Raw genomic sequence first — 21,628 nt, 5'->3', positions numbered from 1 at the left:
AATCCCACTTATCTTAATTAAATTAGACATAACTGTGTGGTTTGCCTTTTTTTGAGTTATTGGTGCCAGCTATATGGTATAACATGCTTAAGTGCTAATAATAGTGCCAAATGCTAATAAATATCTGGTATTTTATTGCATTATGTCTTTGTAATTTTTTAAAGCATTTATTGGTTTTGAGTTGTTAAAGATTAATAGCTTTTAAATATATTCAGTTCTTCAGAGGAATTCAACACTGTGTTTTCACAGAAAAGTTGGCTTACTTCGTACATGAGATCTGTAAAGCAACAATTCAACAGTGTTAAAATTTCTTTTATTTTTTCTGTTCTCTGGATGTAATTAAGGGTTCTAACTGAATCTCTTCACATACAAAATAATTTTTGTCTTCCAGAAACATAGAGTACTGATGGAAGACTTTATGCTTTTAAGACTTTCTAAAAAAGAATCTAGATGTGAATGTATAATTCCTGATAGAACCTCCTATACCTGACTATTATACCTTAATGTACAAGTTTTTTGTATTTTCAGAATAATTTCATGTTGTACTTTGATATTCGAAGTATTGCATTTGGCAATATTTTTTAAGGTTCTCATCATTATGACTAGAGTAACACCCAAGCCTTTTTCTTTGGAAGTTATGGCTAATTTGGAATCTAAAAATCATGTATCTGGCTCCAGTGATTGCTTCTGCTATGCATGACTATGAGTTTTTAAGCATACTACTTTAGAAGTACGTCCAGCACTGTGCAGTTTACTTTTTACTCAGAAAGAAAAAAAGAGAAAGAAGTACACCTTGTTTGAAATTGTCTCAAACTGGGGCAGGTATTGTTTATCTCCATGGACTGCAGAGTGAATAGCTGACATTTCACAGGCATTTAGATGTTTGTGCGGCTTAAATTAAAAGCATAGCTCCTTAAGTTTAAAAAACATAGCTCCCTCATTTCCCTAGCTTTATAAACTGCCTTTGAAGATATTAATATTCTTTCTAGCCTTGACTCATGTAGTTTCTGTGCCTGGCAAATTGTACAATATGATAATTCATCCTCTTTTCCAGGTCATTAACAGAAAATTAAACATCAGATTAATATACAGAATATTTCACTAGACCATTAATTTTTTGCTAGATTGAAAATTGACCTCTGGTTACAATATAACATACCCTGTGTAGCTTTTTTTTTTAATCCATGACATTACTTCACCACTTTCTCTGTGAATGATTATGTTCTCAATATCTCATGGAAGAAGGTTTATGAAAGGGTTTTTTTTGAAAACTCAAATAAATTTTATCAACATTTTTTAAATCAAGATTTTTAGCAGATCAAAGAGTGATGCTTTTTTTTAAGGAGAGCTATGTCTTATTTTCTGTGTATATATATATAAATGCTCTATAATGCTTCTAATGACTGTTTTCCTTAGGCTGCAATAACTTTTTTCCTTGATTTTAATACATATATATGGTATATGTTCCTACTAATCTCTTGTAGTAATTTATTTTAATTAGTCACTGAAGCATTTCACTGGCAAATCAATAATTATATTCTCAACCCCTTTTTGGGTATAACATACTGGTTTATAATTAATATTTCTAAGGATATAGGTGGTAGTAATTATTCTTCTGACAGTTCAGTTGATCAAAATATATCTTATTTAACTCTCTTTTATACATCTTTAATTCCTGACTACTCTAAGAGAAATGTGTATTGTCTGTTGCTTCTTGACACTAGACACCTAGAGAAGAGAGAGTGGAACAAAGTGATATTAACACGAATTGTCAGAGAAACTGAAATGGCATTCAGTTATTACTGAATGCTGAAAGACGGAGAATAACTAAAGAGAGGATGAGATTGAATTAATTTTTTTATTCTGAAGTGTTGACCTGGTAAACCCCAGCCAGCTCACTCACCTGTTCACTCATTCCTCCCCCAGTGGGATGGAGGATTGTATCGAAAGGGTAAAAGTGAGAAAATTCGTGTGTTGGGATAAAGACAGGTCAATAGATAAAGCAAAAGCTGTGCACACAGGCAAAGCAAAACAAGGGATTCATTCACTGCTTCCCATGTGAAGGCAGTTGTTCAGCCATCTCCAGGAAAGCCGGGATCTATCACGTGAAACAGTGACTTTGGAAGACAAATGTCACCACTGAATATCTCCCTGCCTTCCTCCTTCATGCCCTGCTTTATATGCTGAGCATGAAGCCATATGATGTGGGACATCCCTTGGGTCAGCTGGGGTCTTCTGTCTCTGGCTGCATCCTTTCCCAGCTCCTTGTGCATCCCCAGCCCTCACGCTGGTAGAGTAGAGTGGGATGAGAGGCAGAAAAGATCTTGACTCTGTGCAAGCTCTGCTCAGCAATAGCTCAAACATCCCTGCATTGCCAACACTGTTTCCAGCACAAATCCAAAACAGAACACATGCAAGCTACTGGGAAGAAAATTGTCTCTACCCCAACCAAAACAAGCAGAGGTAGTAAAGTTCGTATTGTGAGTAGTTAAGCATAATCCAAGGGAAAGTTAATGGACAAATAAAAACATAATAACACCAAAAAATGAGGGAAAAAAAGAATAAAATTATTGTAAGGAAAAGATAAGAACATCACTTTAGAAAGCTTAACCACTGTGAAGAAAAAGAATGGTGTCATAGGATGCAGAACCATGCAAAGGAAAGACAGAAGAGTTGGAAGAAAATAACTTGTCAGATGATATTGGTTTCTTGGTGCAAAAATCTGAGAGCTACTCTTGAGAGAGGGAACATTATCAATTACTTTAATGATCTTGTTTGTACCATACTTCTGATATTGATGAATTTGAAATCTATTTTCAAAGGCAAGAGTCTGAATCACAAATTAAGGGTTGTTACTGGAATTGCTGCTTTTTACAAAAATCTGTAATAAGCTTCCAAGGGAAATTTATATAGAGACCTGTGAAATGAGATAGTAAAATGAAATGCAGTAAGTCAATATGGGACAGAAAAGGGCAGTGCACTTTGATCATGAGGAAAATTATATCACCAGAATTAAAATATGGATGACAGCAGGGGTTTATTTTGAAATGCTAAAATGCAGAATGTTGTTTGTTGAACTCTGTATGATATTTTGCAGAATGTCCAATCCTAGACTTGTTGCAAGAATTATTAAACTTGTTCCGAACCTAATGTGTCAGAGATTTTAGAAAACATGCAAAATAAAACCACAGCCCTCAGAAATGGTGAACATGCTTGGTTTTATGCAGCCAAGATTTTGACTGGCTTTCTGGGCTGCAAGCCCACACTGACATCTTATGTCCAATTTTTTCATCCACCAGTATTCCAGAATCCTTCTCTGCAGGGCTGCTCTCAATCCATTCATCACTAGACTCTACTGATACTGGAATGTCCAGACTCAGGTGCAGGACCTTGCACTGGGCTTTATTGAATTTCATGAGGATCACACTGGGTAACTGTTCAAGTCTGCCAAGGTCCCTCTAACTGGCAGCCCTTCTCTTCCATGTGTCAGCTGTACCACACAGCTTGGTGCTGTCCACAAACTTGCTGATGGTGCACTCAATCCCACTGAGTCATTGATAGAGATATTAAATAGTATGGGTCCTAATACAGACTCTTGAGAAACACCACTGTTACTGGTTTCCACTTGGACATTGAGCTGTTGACCATTTTTGTTAGCAGCCTAATCCATCCAAATAGCCCTTCCATCAAATGTTTATCTCCCCAACTTATCAGCAAGATTGTTGTAGGAAAAAGACCTTTCAGAAGCAGAGATAGATAACATCTGTAGCTTTTCCCTTATCCCATAATAATCATGGAAGGCCACTGGGTTAGTCAGGCATAATGTACTGATGATATTCTTTTCACTTTCTATGGCCAGTTTCATTTTACTGGTAAGAATGTGAAATTACCCACAGTGGTGCCTGAAAAGAAAACACAGTACAAAAGACATTCTCAGATTTTTCCTCTGTTGCTAAAGGATCCAGGCATGAAAGCCTAAAAAGTATGAGAGCTTGGCAAATGTCATACAGACACACAGGTACAACCACACACACATACAGTGGAACTAATGGAATTTGCCTTTTGGCAGCTGTCCAGCTGAGGAACAACTACTACAAAAATCACCTTTCACCTGGTGCTTTTGTTTCTTTCAAATTATGCCTCAGGAGAAAAACAGTTGGCAGAAACTGAGTGTTCTTTAGAGGGGAGGGGAGGAGAGAGTTTAAAGGCACAGGGTAAGTTCATCTGCTACACCATGTAGATTTTGTCAGGAGGCTTTGAGCTTGGACAGGAGGTTTGGTTGGTGCCAAGAGGAAACCCTGACAGATTTGATCACAGCAATCTGGTTTTGGTTTGTTTTTATATCTGATAGCTTCTTCTTGTTCCCATTAGTGGTAGGAAAGTTGGCTGTGGTGCCAGACTTTCTGGTTTGTTCGTGTATTTCAGTCCTGATATGACTGACAGAGTAACAACAGCATACAGGCAGGTATAATTTGGACTGATGTTTTGCCAATTTTACCTCCACACAAACTCGCTAAATCCCTTTGTCAGTGACCTTCAACAGACTCATGCTCTGCGGCTTATTTTCCCGAGCAAAACTGCCAATTATAGTTAATTTCCTCAAATAGATGGTAGGTGTTTTAAATTGTAAATTGCACTGATTGAGAAAAGGAAACATTCAGCTCTCTTCTACAGCTGAATACAAATGCAGAACTAATGTTGGTTTTTTTTCCTGTAGGACTTGAAGGTGTATATGACAACAAATAACTTCAGCACATCTACAATAATATTGCTTAAATAAGTCAAAAGAAGAAAAACTTGACCTGTTCCTTTTCACAAGAACTACTTATATTTAGTCAAAGATGACTGGAATTCAATTTCTCAGAGGTAGTTACATACATAAGCTGTATCATTTCACATCTAATTCCATGTAGTTTATATATAATTGCTATGAAATGCAAAATTTAACTTGTCTTTCTTCCGATAGAGTAGTAAATCATATAATACAATATTGATATTATATAATTCTATTATTTTGTATCAAATGGCACATGCCATGTAATATTTACATCAAAAAAAGCTTTTTATTACTTGCTTCTAATTTCCTACTTCTGTCAGAGGATTATTATTGACAAGCCACTGTTTTTCTTTTCTAAATTTTGAGTAAAACCTGAGCCCCAACATTGAAAGTACAAAATGTGAGTTATGCTTGCAAAATTGCAAAATGGAAAGCCAGAATGAGATATGAGTTCTCATCCAGTTTGTTCAATAGACAAAAGATTTTTCCACTAGTACAGATATATAATCCACAAATTATTCAAAACCAACTGATATTTTCAAATAATGGCGTTTAGACAGATCAGATACTAGTAAGCTCAGTGCTGTGTTGCTGAATTTTGAATAATCGTGAACTAAATCATGATTCTGACCACCAGTTTTGGGACTAGCTTAATATAATTAATACTTATATAGCATGTATGAATCAAAATGGTCTGTGTTCCACTTTAATATTGTAGATGAATTATCACAACTTCATAATATGCCCAAAATGAATGGAAGCAGTTAAACTGTAAATAATACAGAATGCTGCAGGTTTTGTCTGTCTTTTTCCTTTCCTCATTCCTCTTCCCCAATATTTTTCTGTGAAAACAAAAAATCTTACCAAGTTGATGACAAAATGTATTGCCAGTTGTTTGGGATAAGGGCACTAATTTCTGTTTTGAAAAGTCATACATTTTCAGTACTGAGTAATAATGAATATTTACATGAACTTTATTTCCTGCACATCTGTTATTCAATTCTAGGGAAAATATTTTATGTGCCCAAAAGTATTAGAATAATTAAATATTCATATTCCACATTGTAAAGTTTTTCATCATATACAACTTAGATCTGATTTCCCCACAAATAGCTGTCGTATATTCTATTCCATCTTTTAAATTTATATGCTTTTTATTAGCAACTTATTTCTTCGATAGTCTATTTTTAGTTGGTTTGGTATCATGAATTCCAGTAAGATTTAATGCATTGTTGTGTGTGGATGAAGTTGTCATTAAAATGTAGTAGAGAAAAAAACCTGAAAATATGGCTATATACTAAAACCAAACCAAACCAACAAGCCAAACAAAAAGACCACTAAAACCCACAAAAGTTTTTATCTCCATTGGATGTCTCATATGGACCTTTTATTTACCTGTAACTAACACTCCCAAGATTTCCAAATAAAACTAAGGGGACAAAGATCCAGCAAACATCAAAATATGATGCCAAACTATTATCTATCACAATGGAATAAAATTATAGTTTCACAGGATCCCCTGACATAACAAACACAATTACTTCCTGAATTCTCCAAAGTCAACCACAAATTAAACTAGTTTTCAAAATGAAGAATTTAATAGCTGCATCAAATAATTAGGTGTGTTCTTAAAAGTTGATTATTCAATTCACAGCTTCCAGTGGTGCCTACAAATGTCCAAAGGGAGAATTTGCACAAACAACTTCACCAGCACTTAAATGCAGAGCACGTGCTTGCAGCGTTCAGTTGTCTGCCTCATTCAAAGTCATTTTAAATGGAACATAGGTACTTACTTCTCTTAAGCATGTTTGAAATATTCACCCTTTAGTTATAGGTAGTATTAAGTCAACATTACTGAATTATTTCTGCAAATTCTACTTAATGTCTACATTAACTAGAACGTAGTTGCATTTAGGCTTGGGAATTTTGATTATTAAGAAATGCTGAATTATCTAATTTAGAAATCATATACATTATTGCAACTCAATTGTAGTATACTCATCATACCAGCAACCTTTTTTCACTCTACAGCTATCTGCACTCTTGTCTTACACTCACTGACTGGACACTGCAGTATTAATATACTCTGAACAAACTTTGCAGTGGGATTTATAGATCCTACCAGTATATGGCCATGCTCCTCTGGCTTCTTGTGCACCAGCAGAGTGTGGGAAACTGAGAAGTCCTTGACTTAGGGCAAGCATTACTCAGTAACAAGTGAAACATCAGTGTGTTATCAACATAATTCTCATACTAAATTCAAAATACCAAACTGTACAAGTTACTTTAAAAAAATTAATTCTATACCAACTGAAACTAGGACACAAGTTTACTACATTCACACTTTCACAAGTGCATTACTTCAGCAGAGAAATGTCAGCTATTTGAGGTCACTGCTATGCTTTCAAACTGACAGTGTTTCAGCTGATGCTTGCACAGAAAAATATGTGCTTCTTTCTGAATTAATCAAACTATATGATAGTTTTATGGTTTTAATTAGTCTTTCATTATTGAATCAGTAAGCATTGCAGGCCTAGTCTATTTCTCTGCCAAATAAAGCAGATTCAGTTACACTGGAAGTGCAAGAAACACTCCTCTTATCTGTTGGAGGTCACTGAAAGGATAGGCTTCACAATGCCCTCTTTCTTTTGAGCCATTATGGATTGTTTTGTCAAAGCAATGTACTCTATTTAGAAGACAGTAAGTTCTAGTTATGGTGTAACTTGCATGACAAAAACCCTTATAAAAACTATTAGTGAATTTATGTGGCTACCTCATTTCTATTTTAGCTATGACTCCTCTAAAATAATAATAATTTTGCTAATACGAAGATGAATGAAAACAATATGTTAAATGATAGTTCAGTAGCTTTAAAAATTATCATTATTGGGAATTTTTATTCAAAGCAATTTTAGGAGGTAAAAAGTGTGTCAAAATTAATTAACAGGGGTTGAAATACAAAATTTATTCTTTTTATAAATTATTTTCCAGGATGAATGAATACAATCTAAGTAAATGTAAATATTTTCAGAAAAAGAAATAACATTTAGGTGTGTTTCTTCCAGTAACCATAACACGTGTACAATATAAATGTCAGTGTTTATCTTTGTCATAGACCCATTTTTAACAATCTTCTTAAAATACATTGCTTACTTTCCAAAAATGAAGTATATAGGAAAATTTTGAAGTATAGTGAAAACTGTGACAAACGGAAAAGAAACCTGATTTTTCCCAGTTACATAACTTAAAGATTTTTCTTTTATATCTTACATGGACTAAGATCTATTATCAGTTATTTGTTTAACAGAGAATAGACCAGCCAAAACTTCATGTAGCAACATCTCTCCTGAGTAAAAATGGTTGCTGGTATTTTTGTAAGCTCTTTTTGGTCCTAACTAGTGGTCAAAATAGATATTATCTATAGAGATAGTCTAAAGATTTTTCTACCCCAGAATCTGTGGGATATTATAATTTCCTCATTGAATTGAATCCATATCAGCATACTGGTGTGGAATAAATTTATAAGGAAAGGAACTCCCATGTCAATCACAGATCTAATAACTCTTAATAAATCAGAGTGTAAAATTGTATTCACAACATCCCTACTTCTGAAAAGTGCTTGTAGTCTTTTGTAGAACTACGTGGGACCCCAAAGTCACTCTATGTGACAATTCATAAAGTCCACTGCCTTGTATTAACTTGTTGAAAAATAAAACTTCATTAAAAGCATGGGAAACTCGATGGACTGATATAATGCACCTACTGTTGTTCAGGAAAATATCTTGTGGGAAACACATAATTAAGAGTGTGGACTAGTCATTTTTTCTCTCTTTATTTGGTAAGAGCAGTATTCAGCATACCATCATTTGTACAATATCATCGCACTCTCATTGTACACGGAACAGGTAATATCCAGAAAGATGTAAGCAATTATTTTTTCAGGAAAAAAAAAAGGTTTGTGTAATCATGTAACTGAAACCTATAGGCAACATAGACTATAGAACTGAGGTAATATAACAATCGCATATTTTTTATGCAACCTCTTTTTCAACCTCAGAATTTTTCTTTTTCAATAGATTTTTTTATTGGTTCTCTGGAACTATTTGAAAAAGCTTGTGAAACAGCATTTTCTTTTTTATTTAATCCTTCATAATGCACAGAACACAAAACTGTAGGGCTTTCTGCTGATCTTCTTTACAGTCCATCCAATTATGGATATCACACAGAACTGTCCTTTAATTCTCTTTTCTTGAAAAGGAACATTTCCTGGATATACAGCAACATTTATGTGTTTTCTCTGGAATCCAAATAATTTTTTGTGTGTGTTGCAGCTGGAATGATTAAGAACATGAATTCAATTATGTTGCATGCTCCTTAGTTAAATGCTGCTGCTTTACAGAGCTAGCACTTGCAGCCCAAATGGTTTTGTTTTGTTGTTATTAATGGCATTAGAATAATGGCTACTTTAATCGTGTGTCTTCTGCTATTCAGTGATAATATAGGAATTAAAACAAAACTAAACACATTTCATTCAGGCAAATTTAAGCAAATTTTTAAGCTTTCATTGAGTTTCACATCGAAAACTACCTACAACAGTAGTCTTCATGTTATTAAGGAAAGAATTAGAAGGCCTCTAATTTATGGCTAAGGACTTCATTGAAGTCATTAAATATGGCTGTTTGCTGGAGTTATGCACATTGTTGATGTATTATAACTTAATTTTAACATGATTATGGGGACAGAGGGCCAGAAAATAAAGCTGGTTTCTTTCTGGAAGCTGATTAGCTGTATAGAGCTTTTTCATGTGCATTTATGTGTACATATTTGCTTATATGTGCACACCCACACACAGTTACACACACATGTTGCCATTATTCAGTTAAGAAAAATAGTTATTTGAATCTAGGCAATATGAATATATTTTTCTTTCTTTGATTAAATGAACAGACTTCCAAACAACAGGTATATAGATATATTGCCTGCCTTTGTGATCTTTCCTAGGATAGGGGATCTATCAACTTCTACATCACTTTAACAAGCTGAAATTCTAAAAATCATTTTCCTCCACTCTATTTGAAGTGTCAAATGCCTCATTTGATCTTTCTTCAGCTGCCAAATTAGAACTTCTTGTTACAACTATAAAGGTAGCTGGAGAGCCTTGGCCGTAGGGGTGAGCAAGGTACAGTGTTGACTGCCAAACTACCCCACTGATGGACCCCTTTTTTTGGACATGAAATGACTCAAGTCTTGCACACTAGATGAGACTCAAAGCAAAGTTATCCCACCAGTCTTAGGAGAAATGCAGAGAGGAAATTTTGCTTTTCTAATGCTCTCTTGAGATTGCAATGAACTATTGACTTGACCTGATTGTAAAATTACAATATTTTTCATGGGTTTGGAAAACAAGAGCTTTGGAATTTAATAAAATGGCTGTACAAATAAGACATATCACTGAGAAAATTACTATTAAATCTTGTATTAATCTGGTTTGAGCTGGAAATTTCCAGAAGGTTAAGCATGTGCTATGTGAAACTGGGAGGTCATAGAACTAATAATGTGCTGTGTGATTTCTGAAAACTGAGCCCTTTTCCAAATTTAAATGGGGTCAAAAGGTATACTATGTGACAGATGGAGCAATTGCATATAAAATGGAAAGAAATGGCATCAGCTTAAGCACTTGTGGATGATTTTTTGCTGCCATTAGAGGCTTCAGAGTGAATACCTAATATGCAAGCCTGGTAAACTGCGTGCATGGGACTTGCCTATATTACATATATGTGATTCATATCATCTGAATGGAGAAAGATGTAGCATAAATTGTCAATACAACTGGGACAATTTACAAAACCAGAAAATCTGTTTCTGAATGAGATTTTTATTCATTATGCAAAGGAAATGTGAGCCAGAGGACATGCTTACATCAGGGTGATTTCTTAATTTGTGATAAATTTGTGCATGGCATTGAGAACAAAGCTATGAATACAAGGTGACTGTAAATCCATAGACAAATTAAATCAACTCCTTTTTAATAGTTTATTAACACATTTATCAGTATTTCAAAATCAAAACCTTTTAGAGATGTTTGCTGACATAATGTTTAGAACTGCATTGCTTGCAATGCTTCCAAGAGAGGAAAAAAGGTAGTCCACATGAAACTCTACTTCGTTATGACCATATTGGCTGGGGCTGTTTTCAAAACAGCTTATATATATATATGAAAAAGAAGTAATTTCTGACAGACAAAAATCCTTCACAAAAGAGGTTTGACAAAGTTCAGTAATACATTGCACCATACTCTTTTCACTGAGCAGTTAATGGAATTGTAGGACAAATGGAAAGAGATCACATGGCCTTTAATATATGCATTACAAAGTCACATATTTTTCTAGTAATGGTCATTAATGGTAAGATATTTTTCTAAACCAGGAACCTTTATACAAATGTATTCTTCAGTAGAGCTATGGTATCTACAGCATATTTAAGATATGTAATTAAATCATTCCTGGCCTTGACCATTTGGAAAAAAAATCCCATTCTATTTACATTTGGAAACATTTTTGTGTATTACTTTTCAGTATCATGAAAAGTGAAACACAAACTTCACAAACCAGGAACTCTGGTCAAACACCAGGTTACTCAATAGAGATACTCAGGGAATTCAGTCTTTAATGCACTAGATCATTACTACTACTGCTGGATCCCAGCAGATTACCATCTGTGTTTCGTGTGGGATGAATGAGTAAACAGTTCTTAGACTGCAGAGGGGCCAAATCCTAAAATACAGTGTTTACTTGGTGTATGGGAACTGAAGGTTAAAATTGCTGCTCCTGTGATTTGGGATAAGGAGACTATGAGATATGGGGAAAAATTTGGCCCAACCCTGAGCACTCAAAAAAGAAGCACCAAAGCAGAGGGAAATGTTGATCCGTGGGACAATCAGCTGTTGCAGGCAGGCAATTTTTCTGAGCAATGGGAGTTTTTCAGTCATAATTCCATTCAGTCTCCTAGATTAATGCAACCTCAAACTAACCTTAGAGGTATAGCAACTTTTTTATCTTATGACAAGGACTACCATGTTTTTTTTAAAGTTTAAGGACAAATTAATTGACCTTTCTAATAAAAAAAACACAACATGGTTAAAAAATTCAAATTTTGCTCTCTGTGTGAGAGAGCATGTTTCTGGAAGCTTTTATTTTTGAAAGATTTGTATAATTTTTCGAAGCAACGCTCCTGAGTATTTTGGGTAGGTTTGGAGCTACTGAAATAATTCCAACAATAATGTCTGTTCTCCTCCAACTGTTTCATGCTAACAGTATTACCCACATGGCTTGTATCAGCAATAGTGTGGCCAGCAGGACCAGGGTAGTAGTGATGATTCCCCTGTATTCTGCCATGGGGAGGCTGCACCTCAAATCCTGTGCTCAGTTCTGGGTCCCTCACTGCACGGAGAGCACTGAGGCACAGGAGTGCTCTGTTATTGAAGGTCAGCAGAGGTGGTGAAGCACTTGGCCACAAGTGTGAGGAGCAACTGAAGGAGCTGGAGTTGTTTAACTTGTTGTTAAGCTCAGGGGACATTTCATCACTCTCTACAACTACCTGAAAGTAGTTTGTAGCCAGGTATGGGTTGGTCTCTTTTTCCAAGTTACAAGACATAGGGTGAGATGGAATGCTGTCGAGTTTCACCAGCAGGGGTTTATATTGGATATTGGGAAAAACTTATTCATGGAAAGGATGGTCAGGCATTAGAACACTCTGTCCAGGGAAGTTGTTGAGTCACCATCCCTGGAGGTATTTAAAAGATGTAGATGTGGCACTTAGGGCCACAGTTGGACCTGAAGATCTTTTTCAGCCTTAACAATTATATGATTTTATGGCTAGTATGCATAGTATGAAAAAAATCCAATGGGATAGGAACACAGAAACCTGGTTTGAGAATTCATTGATGTAATCCATCTTACCAGATCTCAAAATGAATATAAAACCCTCTCAAACCCAAGAACTTCGTTACAAAACAATTGCCAGCAGGCAAATGATTGTTTCACAACATGTAGGAGAAACTGCATTCCCACTCGCATTGTAAATAAACACATACCACCTAAGTTATAGTAATTTCTTCTGAAAATGGATTACAACATAATATTTTACATCTTTGAAGGAATAAAAAGGAATAAGGGGTGTTTCAAATGTCACAGATAGCCTTATATCACATACCTTTTTAGGTAATCCATCTAATAGCATGATGTGAGCACATGTTCTAAATTCTCATTACACTTGTGTTATTTTTTTTCAGAAGTACACTAAGCCAGAGTCCCATTGGGAAGTACATTAAAGAGAAAATCCTTGCAATATGTTATTCATATGTGTATTGGAGATTTTGGGGTGAGATAATACCCAAATTAAAATGTTTTGTGACACAATTATTTCTTTCACTCAGAAATACTGGAAATAGGGATTACAGTCCTAATAATTGTACACACAGTTTTTGACTACAGGTACTGCATATGTGAGATCACACTGACTTTGATATTTTTTAATTCATAGGACTAAAAATATGTGGTAATTGATTTAATTTTTTCCATATGATGATCATATTTTTTTATCAAACAATTAAAAGACTACCTCCCTGGGGAAACTAGTATTGAAATTTGTTATGTTCATTCCAACTTGTGTCTATACTTGTGCCTATATTCTTTGCCTATAAATATGTCTCATAAATATTTTATATGAATCAAAAATAGTTTAAGTGCACGGTTGAGTATTTATTTAAATACAAAATTAACTTTATCTGTATATCACCTGTGAAAGTATTCAACCTTCATTGGGCTATAACTAATTTGGTAATAAGCAATAAAAGAACAAAATATGGATGGTGACTGAGATTATGAGCCTGTATCTATTACTTCTGAAATAAATTAGAGATTAGAGAACATGTATATTTCATTGACAGAGATATTTTACTTAGTTAATTATGTACTGCATATTTATAATGAATCCACTGATGTACTGCATAAACAATATCTTTTGTACAGCAGCATTGAAGATGGACACTTTATGTGGAGATAGAGTTCCAGTCACTGCTTTCCACATTTTTGCTCACTAATCATCATCACTGCATACATAGTGACAGAGCTTCCAGAAAATGCCTGTAGAAAATGTGTATCCAGAAGACAAATAAACTAGTACACTGATTCCAAAACCATATATATTAAAAAATCTTAAATACTTTAGTAATAATAAAGATAATCTATTTTACAATCATGGACTAAGATTTAATTGAAAGCTTGGATTTTGGGGGATATAAATATAGTCAAAAAGTAAAATTTAAAAAGAAAAATAAAAGTAGTAAATCATATCTATTTAAATAGGATATATCTGTGACAAATTTAGACTTCATACATAAACAAAATAAAGTATACTGTTCTTTTTCATCATGTCTTGTAAAGGCACTTCAAAATAAAGAAAAATCAAGAAAATTATTAGAGAGTTTAGACCATTTTATTTCTTTAGTAGCTATGTAAATTTCTAAGCTAAATTATAAATTGAGTTCCGTATTTGTGTTTCACTCCTTATCAAGTAACTGTTTACATTACAGAGGGCTACTTGTTACAGAAGTAAGCACAGTATAACAGAATTCTGGGTGCAAGAATAGCTTGATGTATTTTTATTTTTTTAGTCAGAAAGCAGAAGTATTGCCCAAGGATGGGCATGGTGAAAACTATGTTTATTTCCTCTTCTCCAATAAGCACAGGCTATGACATGTATGAGCATAAATGTTTACCTGTGTGTGTGTGTGTGTGTATGTGCATGAGTACACCTCAAAAGTATTTTAAGAAAGCATCTTGAATGCAAATTAAATATATTCTTTACTAAAGATTCTAATAAAGAAATACAAGTTATTTATCATGGTAAGTAAATGTTTTCAGTCAATTTCTAGGTTTTTCAAAAGAGCATGAATGTTGTATATTTTGAATCAAGGCTGGTTTTGGATCAATTTCATGTCTGAGATCAACTGAACTCTGTTTCACTTTTGTTTACAGTCTTGTTTTAAATATCTTTTTGCTCATATGGGAAGCAAGATTAAATTCTAAGGAGGTCTTTATGGTTTGTCTTGGTCCAGTCACATTGTGAAAAACTCAAATGATCATTTTATTTGCATTAGTTTTATCCAAAATTCAGGTTGTGGCTATTTCTTAAAAAATTCTACTGAGGATGAATAAAATGTTACATCATTGAAGAAAGTAACTGAAAGTATTATTTCTTCAAGGTTACAGAACAAAATTTTTAAAAAATTGCATTTCTTATGTAAAAACATAATTTGGTGATTTTTAACATACTTTTTTGGTTTATATTATTCTTTTTTAATAGTACATTAATTTGTTTTTTTTTTTTTTGCAGAAATCACTTTTAACTAAAGTACTGCATTGTCACAGAATATGATACTTTTTTTCAAATATTTTCAATTTGTTCTTCTTGACATTTTATGTTTATGTGCAGTTTGCATCTTTTTTGTTTTTCAATTTCAAATGTAACAGATCTTGACATTTTTGTTACATTTTTTGTACTAGTGTTTTTTTATTTTTGAGAACCTGCTGGTTTTGAATTCTCTTTTTTCCCTTTATTCTCCTCCTCAATATGATCCCAGGAGCCAACACAAAGAAAAGCGCAGATGATATAACCAGTAATGATCGTGGTGAAGATGAAGGTATTTTTTGTTTTTTCAAAGCCTGACCCTGATGCATGAACATAAACTTTTCAATTTTTGTTATAATAAGAATGATTATTGTTATTATTATTGCTGTTATTTCAACATGATTTTTAGTCCTTTATTTGCAGAAGCTCACATCAGTGTGCTTCTTTATTTTCTTCTTTAGAATTTACTTTGATTGTTTTTCTTTTTAAAATCTAAATTAGCATATAGATGACTGCAGTTCCTCTGTGACAGAGGTGTAAAGTTTATTCCTAAATATGTGTGAAGTGAGTAACATAAATGTTATTTGGAACCACATTTTTTTTTCCCCCCTCTATTCTTTCTTAGGTTGAGAAAATGGAATTTAAAGACATGCATGTGCTCTTTTCCCTCCTACACATTTTATATATTCACTTGTTTGAAATTCATGAAAAAACACATATATCCTTCCTTTCACTTCCACTGTTTCCCCAGTGCACATGCTGTACATTGATGCAGTTGAATTGTGCTTTGTCTTTGCTATTTTTATTTACTTATTTATCTTTTTTTCTCACAGGATGTGGTTTATTTCAGGACACAAAAATAAAGGAAGCTGTTGATGTTGTTTTATTTTTTTTCCTGTAATCAGCTAGCCTCTGAGACACATTCATTCTGACTCTGACCACATTTCCACTTAAATCAGTAACAATCATTTTCATTGACTTCTTTCAAAGTTAGATTGGGTTTCCTGAAAGGAAATGCTAAAAGTTCACAGTGAAGTACCCCAAAAAAGTTTTAGATGGAAACATATTTTTTTTCTTGCCTTGACGCAACAAATCTATTTAGGATGCACCAAAATAGAAAGAAGTCATGAAATATTCCTCTATTCTCACCCTTCCTCTTCATTAAAGTTACATAGTCAGTTTACATGTATTTACCAAACTAAGAGAAAAAGCCCACTTTCAAATTAAATGAGAAGATAAAATCCCTGGGTAGTTTACTGGTCTGGCTTCAAAGCAATGTGTTTATTAATCCTCTCATGCTTGGCCAATCCAAAGTGTTATTCCATGTCTTTTTTCCTGTTTTCTCCCATCTGACAAAATTTCAAATTACTTTGAAATGCTTCTTCTCTATTTCCCTTAGAATCATACACACTGCAGTGAGGACACTATCATCTCTTTTCCTCAGAGTTCAGGTCTATTGTAGCTACTCTGTCTATATATAAAATACCTTAATAAAAACCTCAGGCCTTTGGTTCACACTGGTTGCCCTCTACTCTACCACCTTCACTGCTGAATTACACTTTTTCTTACAGCACAGAAATACTGTGCAGAATACTCTAAAATTACTCTGTTATTTTCTGATTATCACCTTCATATTTCTGTGCAACATATGCTTTTTTCAAATGATGGTATTATCACTTCTATACCAAATACTGAAGTTAATTTTAAAGTAAAAAGACAAGTAACAAGAAAAACAAAATTACTTTAAAAATAAAAATAAATACTAGATTGTGAACACATTATTATTCGGCCTTTTTTAAAATTTATAAAATGTTAGTATTTCATTATTAACAAGGGTATCCACTTTAGATCCAAGCATATAAAGCTTCGAGCTAATTTCCTTTATGTTGAAGATAATCACATTAACATTGAAGGGGGAAGAGAAACCTTCTATTGACTTCATCTCTGAGGTAGAAATAGGTAATAAGAAAAGATTAAATATAGAAATTGTGCCATGAGACTTTGGGGTGAGAACGGAAAGGTAATTCAGCAACACAAATAATTTTGTTAAATAATTGATGCTTTCAGGTTTTTTGAGGACTTAGCAGTGCCTTCATAGAAGAAGCATTTTTATGTGCTTTGCTGAAAATGCTGACAGAATGCACCTAATTTCCTTTAAGTATCTGTTTAATTGCTGTACTACTCTTATAGTCACAACAATTAAAAAGATCTTACAAAAACTTTTGTTCCGCTGCTCAAATACAACATTTAAAATACAAGATGTATGGATGTATCTTTTTTGTGGAAAAGAGGCAGAGTCAAGCACAAGCCTTAAACTCTGACAAGTAGGTGTACATTGCAGCCTGAACTCAGCTGGAAATTTGTGATATTTAAGCTAGTGTATACACATGAGTCAAGCAAAAAAGATATAGGAATATGACAGTCAAAATTTACCTTTGAGTATGCTCTAATTACTTCCATATATATAAAACACTGACTATCTGGTACCTCATTCCTGATGACATTTTTGGCTCAGTATTTCCTAATAAACCTGAGTGAAGATGTTTGGAAGGCTTTCAAACCCAGATCCCTTACCTGTAGATATTTAGTTCAGCTTTTTCTTTGTCTGCCTCTCTTCTCCACTCTTCAATAAATGCATATCCAAAATATTTTCTTTCTAAATCTGGTTGAATAATCAGAGACTCTGCTTTTCCTTGTATGTTGTGCTATATACTTGAAAGAAGTGCTCTGATTCCATACAGATACACCGAATTATTTGTAAGATTTGTATATCTAATGGCAGCTTGATGAATTTGCCTCTACTTTATAAGGGAGCTTAGCTTCTCAACGGTTTTTGTAGAATACATAAGTTCCAGATTTAGGTATTCTGAATCATCACTGGCATCAAGAACCAAGCTTTTTAGATTAATCTGGTCCCAAATATACCCCAATCATTGATTAGCACATCTTTATAACTCACTGTTAAATATGTAATATCAATTTAATTTGATTTTCTTTTAGATTTTTTCATAAATTTTGCCAATTTCATTTAAATTTCTTTTAGAGATAAAGACATAGTTGTTTGTCTTTTTCAAAGTAGTCAGGAATTTTCTACATATACAAAAGTTCAGCAATACCATTAACTCAAGGCTCTTTGAGGCTTAGCTGCTACCAGACCAGGAAAAATGCAACACAAAAGACATAATTTGATTTAAATACAAAAAAATCTGGGCCATGAATTCACACAAATCCTCTCTCTTTATTAAGTCGTAAGCTGTTTCAAAGAAGGAAAATCTACTATGTTTTCTGCTATCAGAACAGTTAGATTTTGTGATATTATCTCTTGGGAAAATAATTTCAATAATTATGTCACATGAGAAATGGGAAAGTATGGATCATTACTATAATTTTATAATTAGATGCACAGATATTTTAATTTGAATCTGAGTATTCTAAAAATAAACCAAGATTATTTCATAATTTGGTTTTTTAGGCTTTAAGACATTTCTATTAAAATTAAATTTCCGGTAATACTGAATGCATTTGAAGTGTTCTGAGACCATTTTAGAGGAAATAGTATTTGAAATTTTAAATTATAAATATTAGGCTTGTAGGATGGTCCTGAACTGCCTAAGCTACCAGGTATTTTTAGTGGTGGTGACATTGAAAACATAGGAAGTAATTAAGATTATTTTTAGCACTGTAATTTAAAGTAAGTTTAAAGTTACTAATACCATTTTCCTTATGTTTTTATTACTTTATTGTGTTTTCCTTACTTGACATTTTTCAGACATTCATGATCAGAACAGCAAGAAACCTGTTATGGTCTACATCCATGGTGGATCTTACATGGAGGGGACTGGCAATATGATTGATGGCAGCATTCTCGCAAGCTACGGAAATGTCATTGTTGTCACTATCAATTACAGGCTGGGGGTTTTAGGTAAGTTCCTCTTTTCTTCACAGAAATGTTTGCATGGAAATATTTGATTGAATTTCCACAGATCAATATAGATATTTGGCTCAGTTTTGATTTTAAAACAGAGCAATCTCAATGATGGATTTTGAATTCTGTCCATTTTTTATGGAAACTGTCTAAACTACATTATTTTTGACAACTGCTTTCACCTTTGAGAGAAATGACTGGAAATGTATCATGTTGTGAGAACTCGTGCATTTTTCTAAATAATTTATATTCCATGATTTAAAAAAACAAAGAAGAAAGTCGATCAAGAATGAGTCCTCACAGTTTTACAGCAGTTGGTAATGTCAAGAAGAAGGAAAATGTTAATAGTTATCTGTATTTATTATGTGTGTGCAAATTGGTTTTTAGAGACACATACAAAAAATATACACTTGATGGAATTTGTGTTGTGGGTAATAGGCAATCAAGCGATTTTAAGGAGTACAGTGACATTATCTTCAAACATATAAGAAACTCCATAATCATGGTACATAGCATGTACCAAACTTTTGTCCAAAAGAAGGTTTATTTGTATATTGAGGCTCTCCTTTTCCACAGGAAAATAAAATCTAAAAAATGGCAGATAAAGGTAGACATTAGAAATACTTGTTACCTTAGTGGAAAAGCTTATAGTGTGTATAGAATGCTCAAAATTTTAGATACACAGGGTAAGACAGTAATTTTGTTTGTGTGTCTTTTTACAGGATTTTTGATCTTGCTTTTCTTAATATCTATATCTATATTCACGGCATGTACTGTTTTGGAACACAGAAGACTTCTTTTGCTGAGTTATCTGTTCATGTTGTTCACATGTGATAATTCGTCAGAATACTGAGAATTTTTTTTTTTCTTGTCCCTGATTTTGAGTATTCATTAAATACAAAAGAGTATTCTTTTCTATAGTGGAAATAGATTTAAATGTAAAGCAGGAAATATAAAAAGATATCTTGGTATATTTATGCATGCAGTCTTGGTACTCAGAAACATCCAAGCAAAACAAAAAACAAAGCAAAACAAAACAAAATTACAAAAACAAAACAAACAAAAACCAAAATTCAAACCAAAACAAACAAAAACCCCCAAAAACCAAACAAAAACAAAAACAAAAACCAAACACACACACACACACACACACACCTCAAAAAAAGGGAAAGAACTGAAGACACAAGAAAAATTGTTGTTCTGGTTGTTGTCAAATGACATGCATACCCAGAATCTTGGTAATAGTTATTTATCTGTAAAAAAAAAAAACTATTTAAAAGGTTTTCTCTTGCTTGGTTTCTTAAAAATAACATTGTTGAAGGATACAAATGTGTGTAAACCACTATAAGTGGTTTAAAATATTTCATTGTCCTCTGTATTTTATAAATCTAAGGGGAAAAGTGCAATATTTGCATTGTCAAACTCCTATTTTATATATTTATACTGAAAACAAACAAAATGGAAGAACAAGTCAGAATTCTCTTTTTAAAAAAATTTGGCATTCAGGAAAATGGGAATTTATATGTGAAACAGAAAAGTAATAGTTATCAGGATTTTAAATAGATAAGGAAAAATACAATTTTTGACATTAAATATTGCTTCTCAACAGTGGCAGTTATAACTTTCAAGACTCTATGGAATTTATTTTTTAATAATATTCTTTAATAAGAGTGTACGTTTGGATTAGAAAACAGAAGATATTCAGAAAATATGTACACAATTAAAAATCAGATGAATTCTGTTTTATGAATGAATATATTTACATTTTTTCTTCCTGGATGAAATGTAAGTGTGATCATTGTGAACTCATTAGGTTCTCCTTGGACATTGGAAGATATGTGAATTCCATGTATTTTTCACTTGCTTCATAAGTTTAAAAAAAAATTAAAAAAAAAAAGAAAACACAAATTTCTTCAGAAAAACAACCACCTGGAAAACAATCATGGCTATTCATGAGAGTTTAAAAAACAGTGTCATTTTTATGACGTACAGTTTGAATATTAACAACATTTGTATCCATTTCTTCTAGTCTGGCCTACTGAAGTTCATATTTCTGTAAATCTGATGTGTTTCAATGGCATTTGATTTGTAAGTGCATACACAAAGTTGCATACAAACTGTAGTTAATGACAGAGTTGTGTAATTCTATGACTATTATCTCACCCTGTAATGAAGGAATAAGGAAGGAAAAAATAAGGTGGAAATTGGCTTAGTGTCTACATCTTTTATTTCCCTCCAGACCTTTTTATTGGGTCACATGGACTTCTGTAAGCTCAGGTTCCTCAGATGATCCAAAAACTGATCTACTACAATGGTGGAGATGTAATTCCTCCAATCTCTGCCTGAAAATTTGGAGATTCTACAGATGTAGAAAGAGAGATTACTAGTGAAAACTAAGGAAAAAAAAAAGTTTTAGTACCTCAAAGTTCTTCATGACATTTTTCAATAGATCTCTTGTCTTATTTATTGTGAGAAATGCATCTTCATTTTCTGAGCAACATATCTGTAAGAGCCCT

The 21,628-nt window shown here is 33.3% G+C and overlaps 1 protein-coding gene across 2 annotated transcripts in view; it reads left to right on the top strand.

Moving 5' to 3' along the window:
• The window catches only part of NLGN4X (neuroligin 4 X-linked), a 158,432-nt gene that overhangs the window by 74,270 nt on the left and 62,534 nt on the right, over positions 1-21,628 (top strand). Inside the window, exons 4-5 of one of the 2 annotated variants that reach the window (XM_014884528.2) lie at positions 15,420-15,479; positions 18,957-19,109. In XM_014884528.2, coding sequence (XP_014740014.1) covers positions 15,420-15,479; positions 18,957-19,109 — 213 coding nt within the window. The remainder of the gene's footprint in view (positions 1-15,419; positions 15,480-18,956; positions 19,110-21,628) is intronic. The other variant, XM_014884531.2, reaches the window with a different exon arrangement.

This window comes from Sturnus vulgaris, chromosome 2 (assembly GCF_052056855.1).
Source record: "Sturnus vulgaris isolate bStuVul1 chromosome 2, bStuVul1.hap1, whole genome shotgun sequence".
NCBI lineage: Eukaryota > Metazoa > Chordata > Aves > Passeriformes > Sturnidae > Sturnus > Sturnus vulgaris.
Note: the sequence above shows the minus strand (reverse complement) of the source record. Positions and strands in the feature narration are given on the sequence as shown.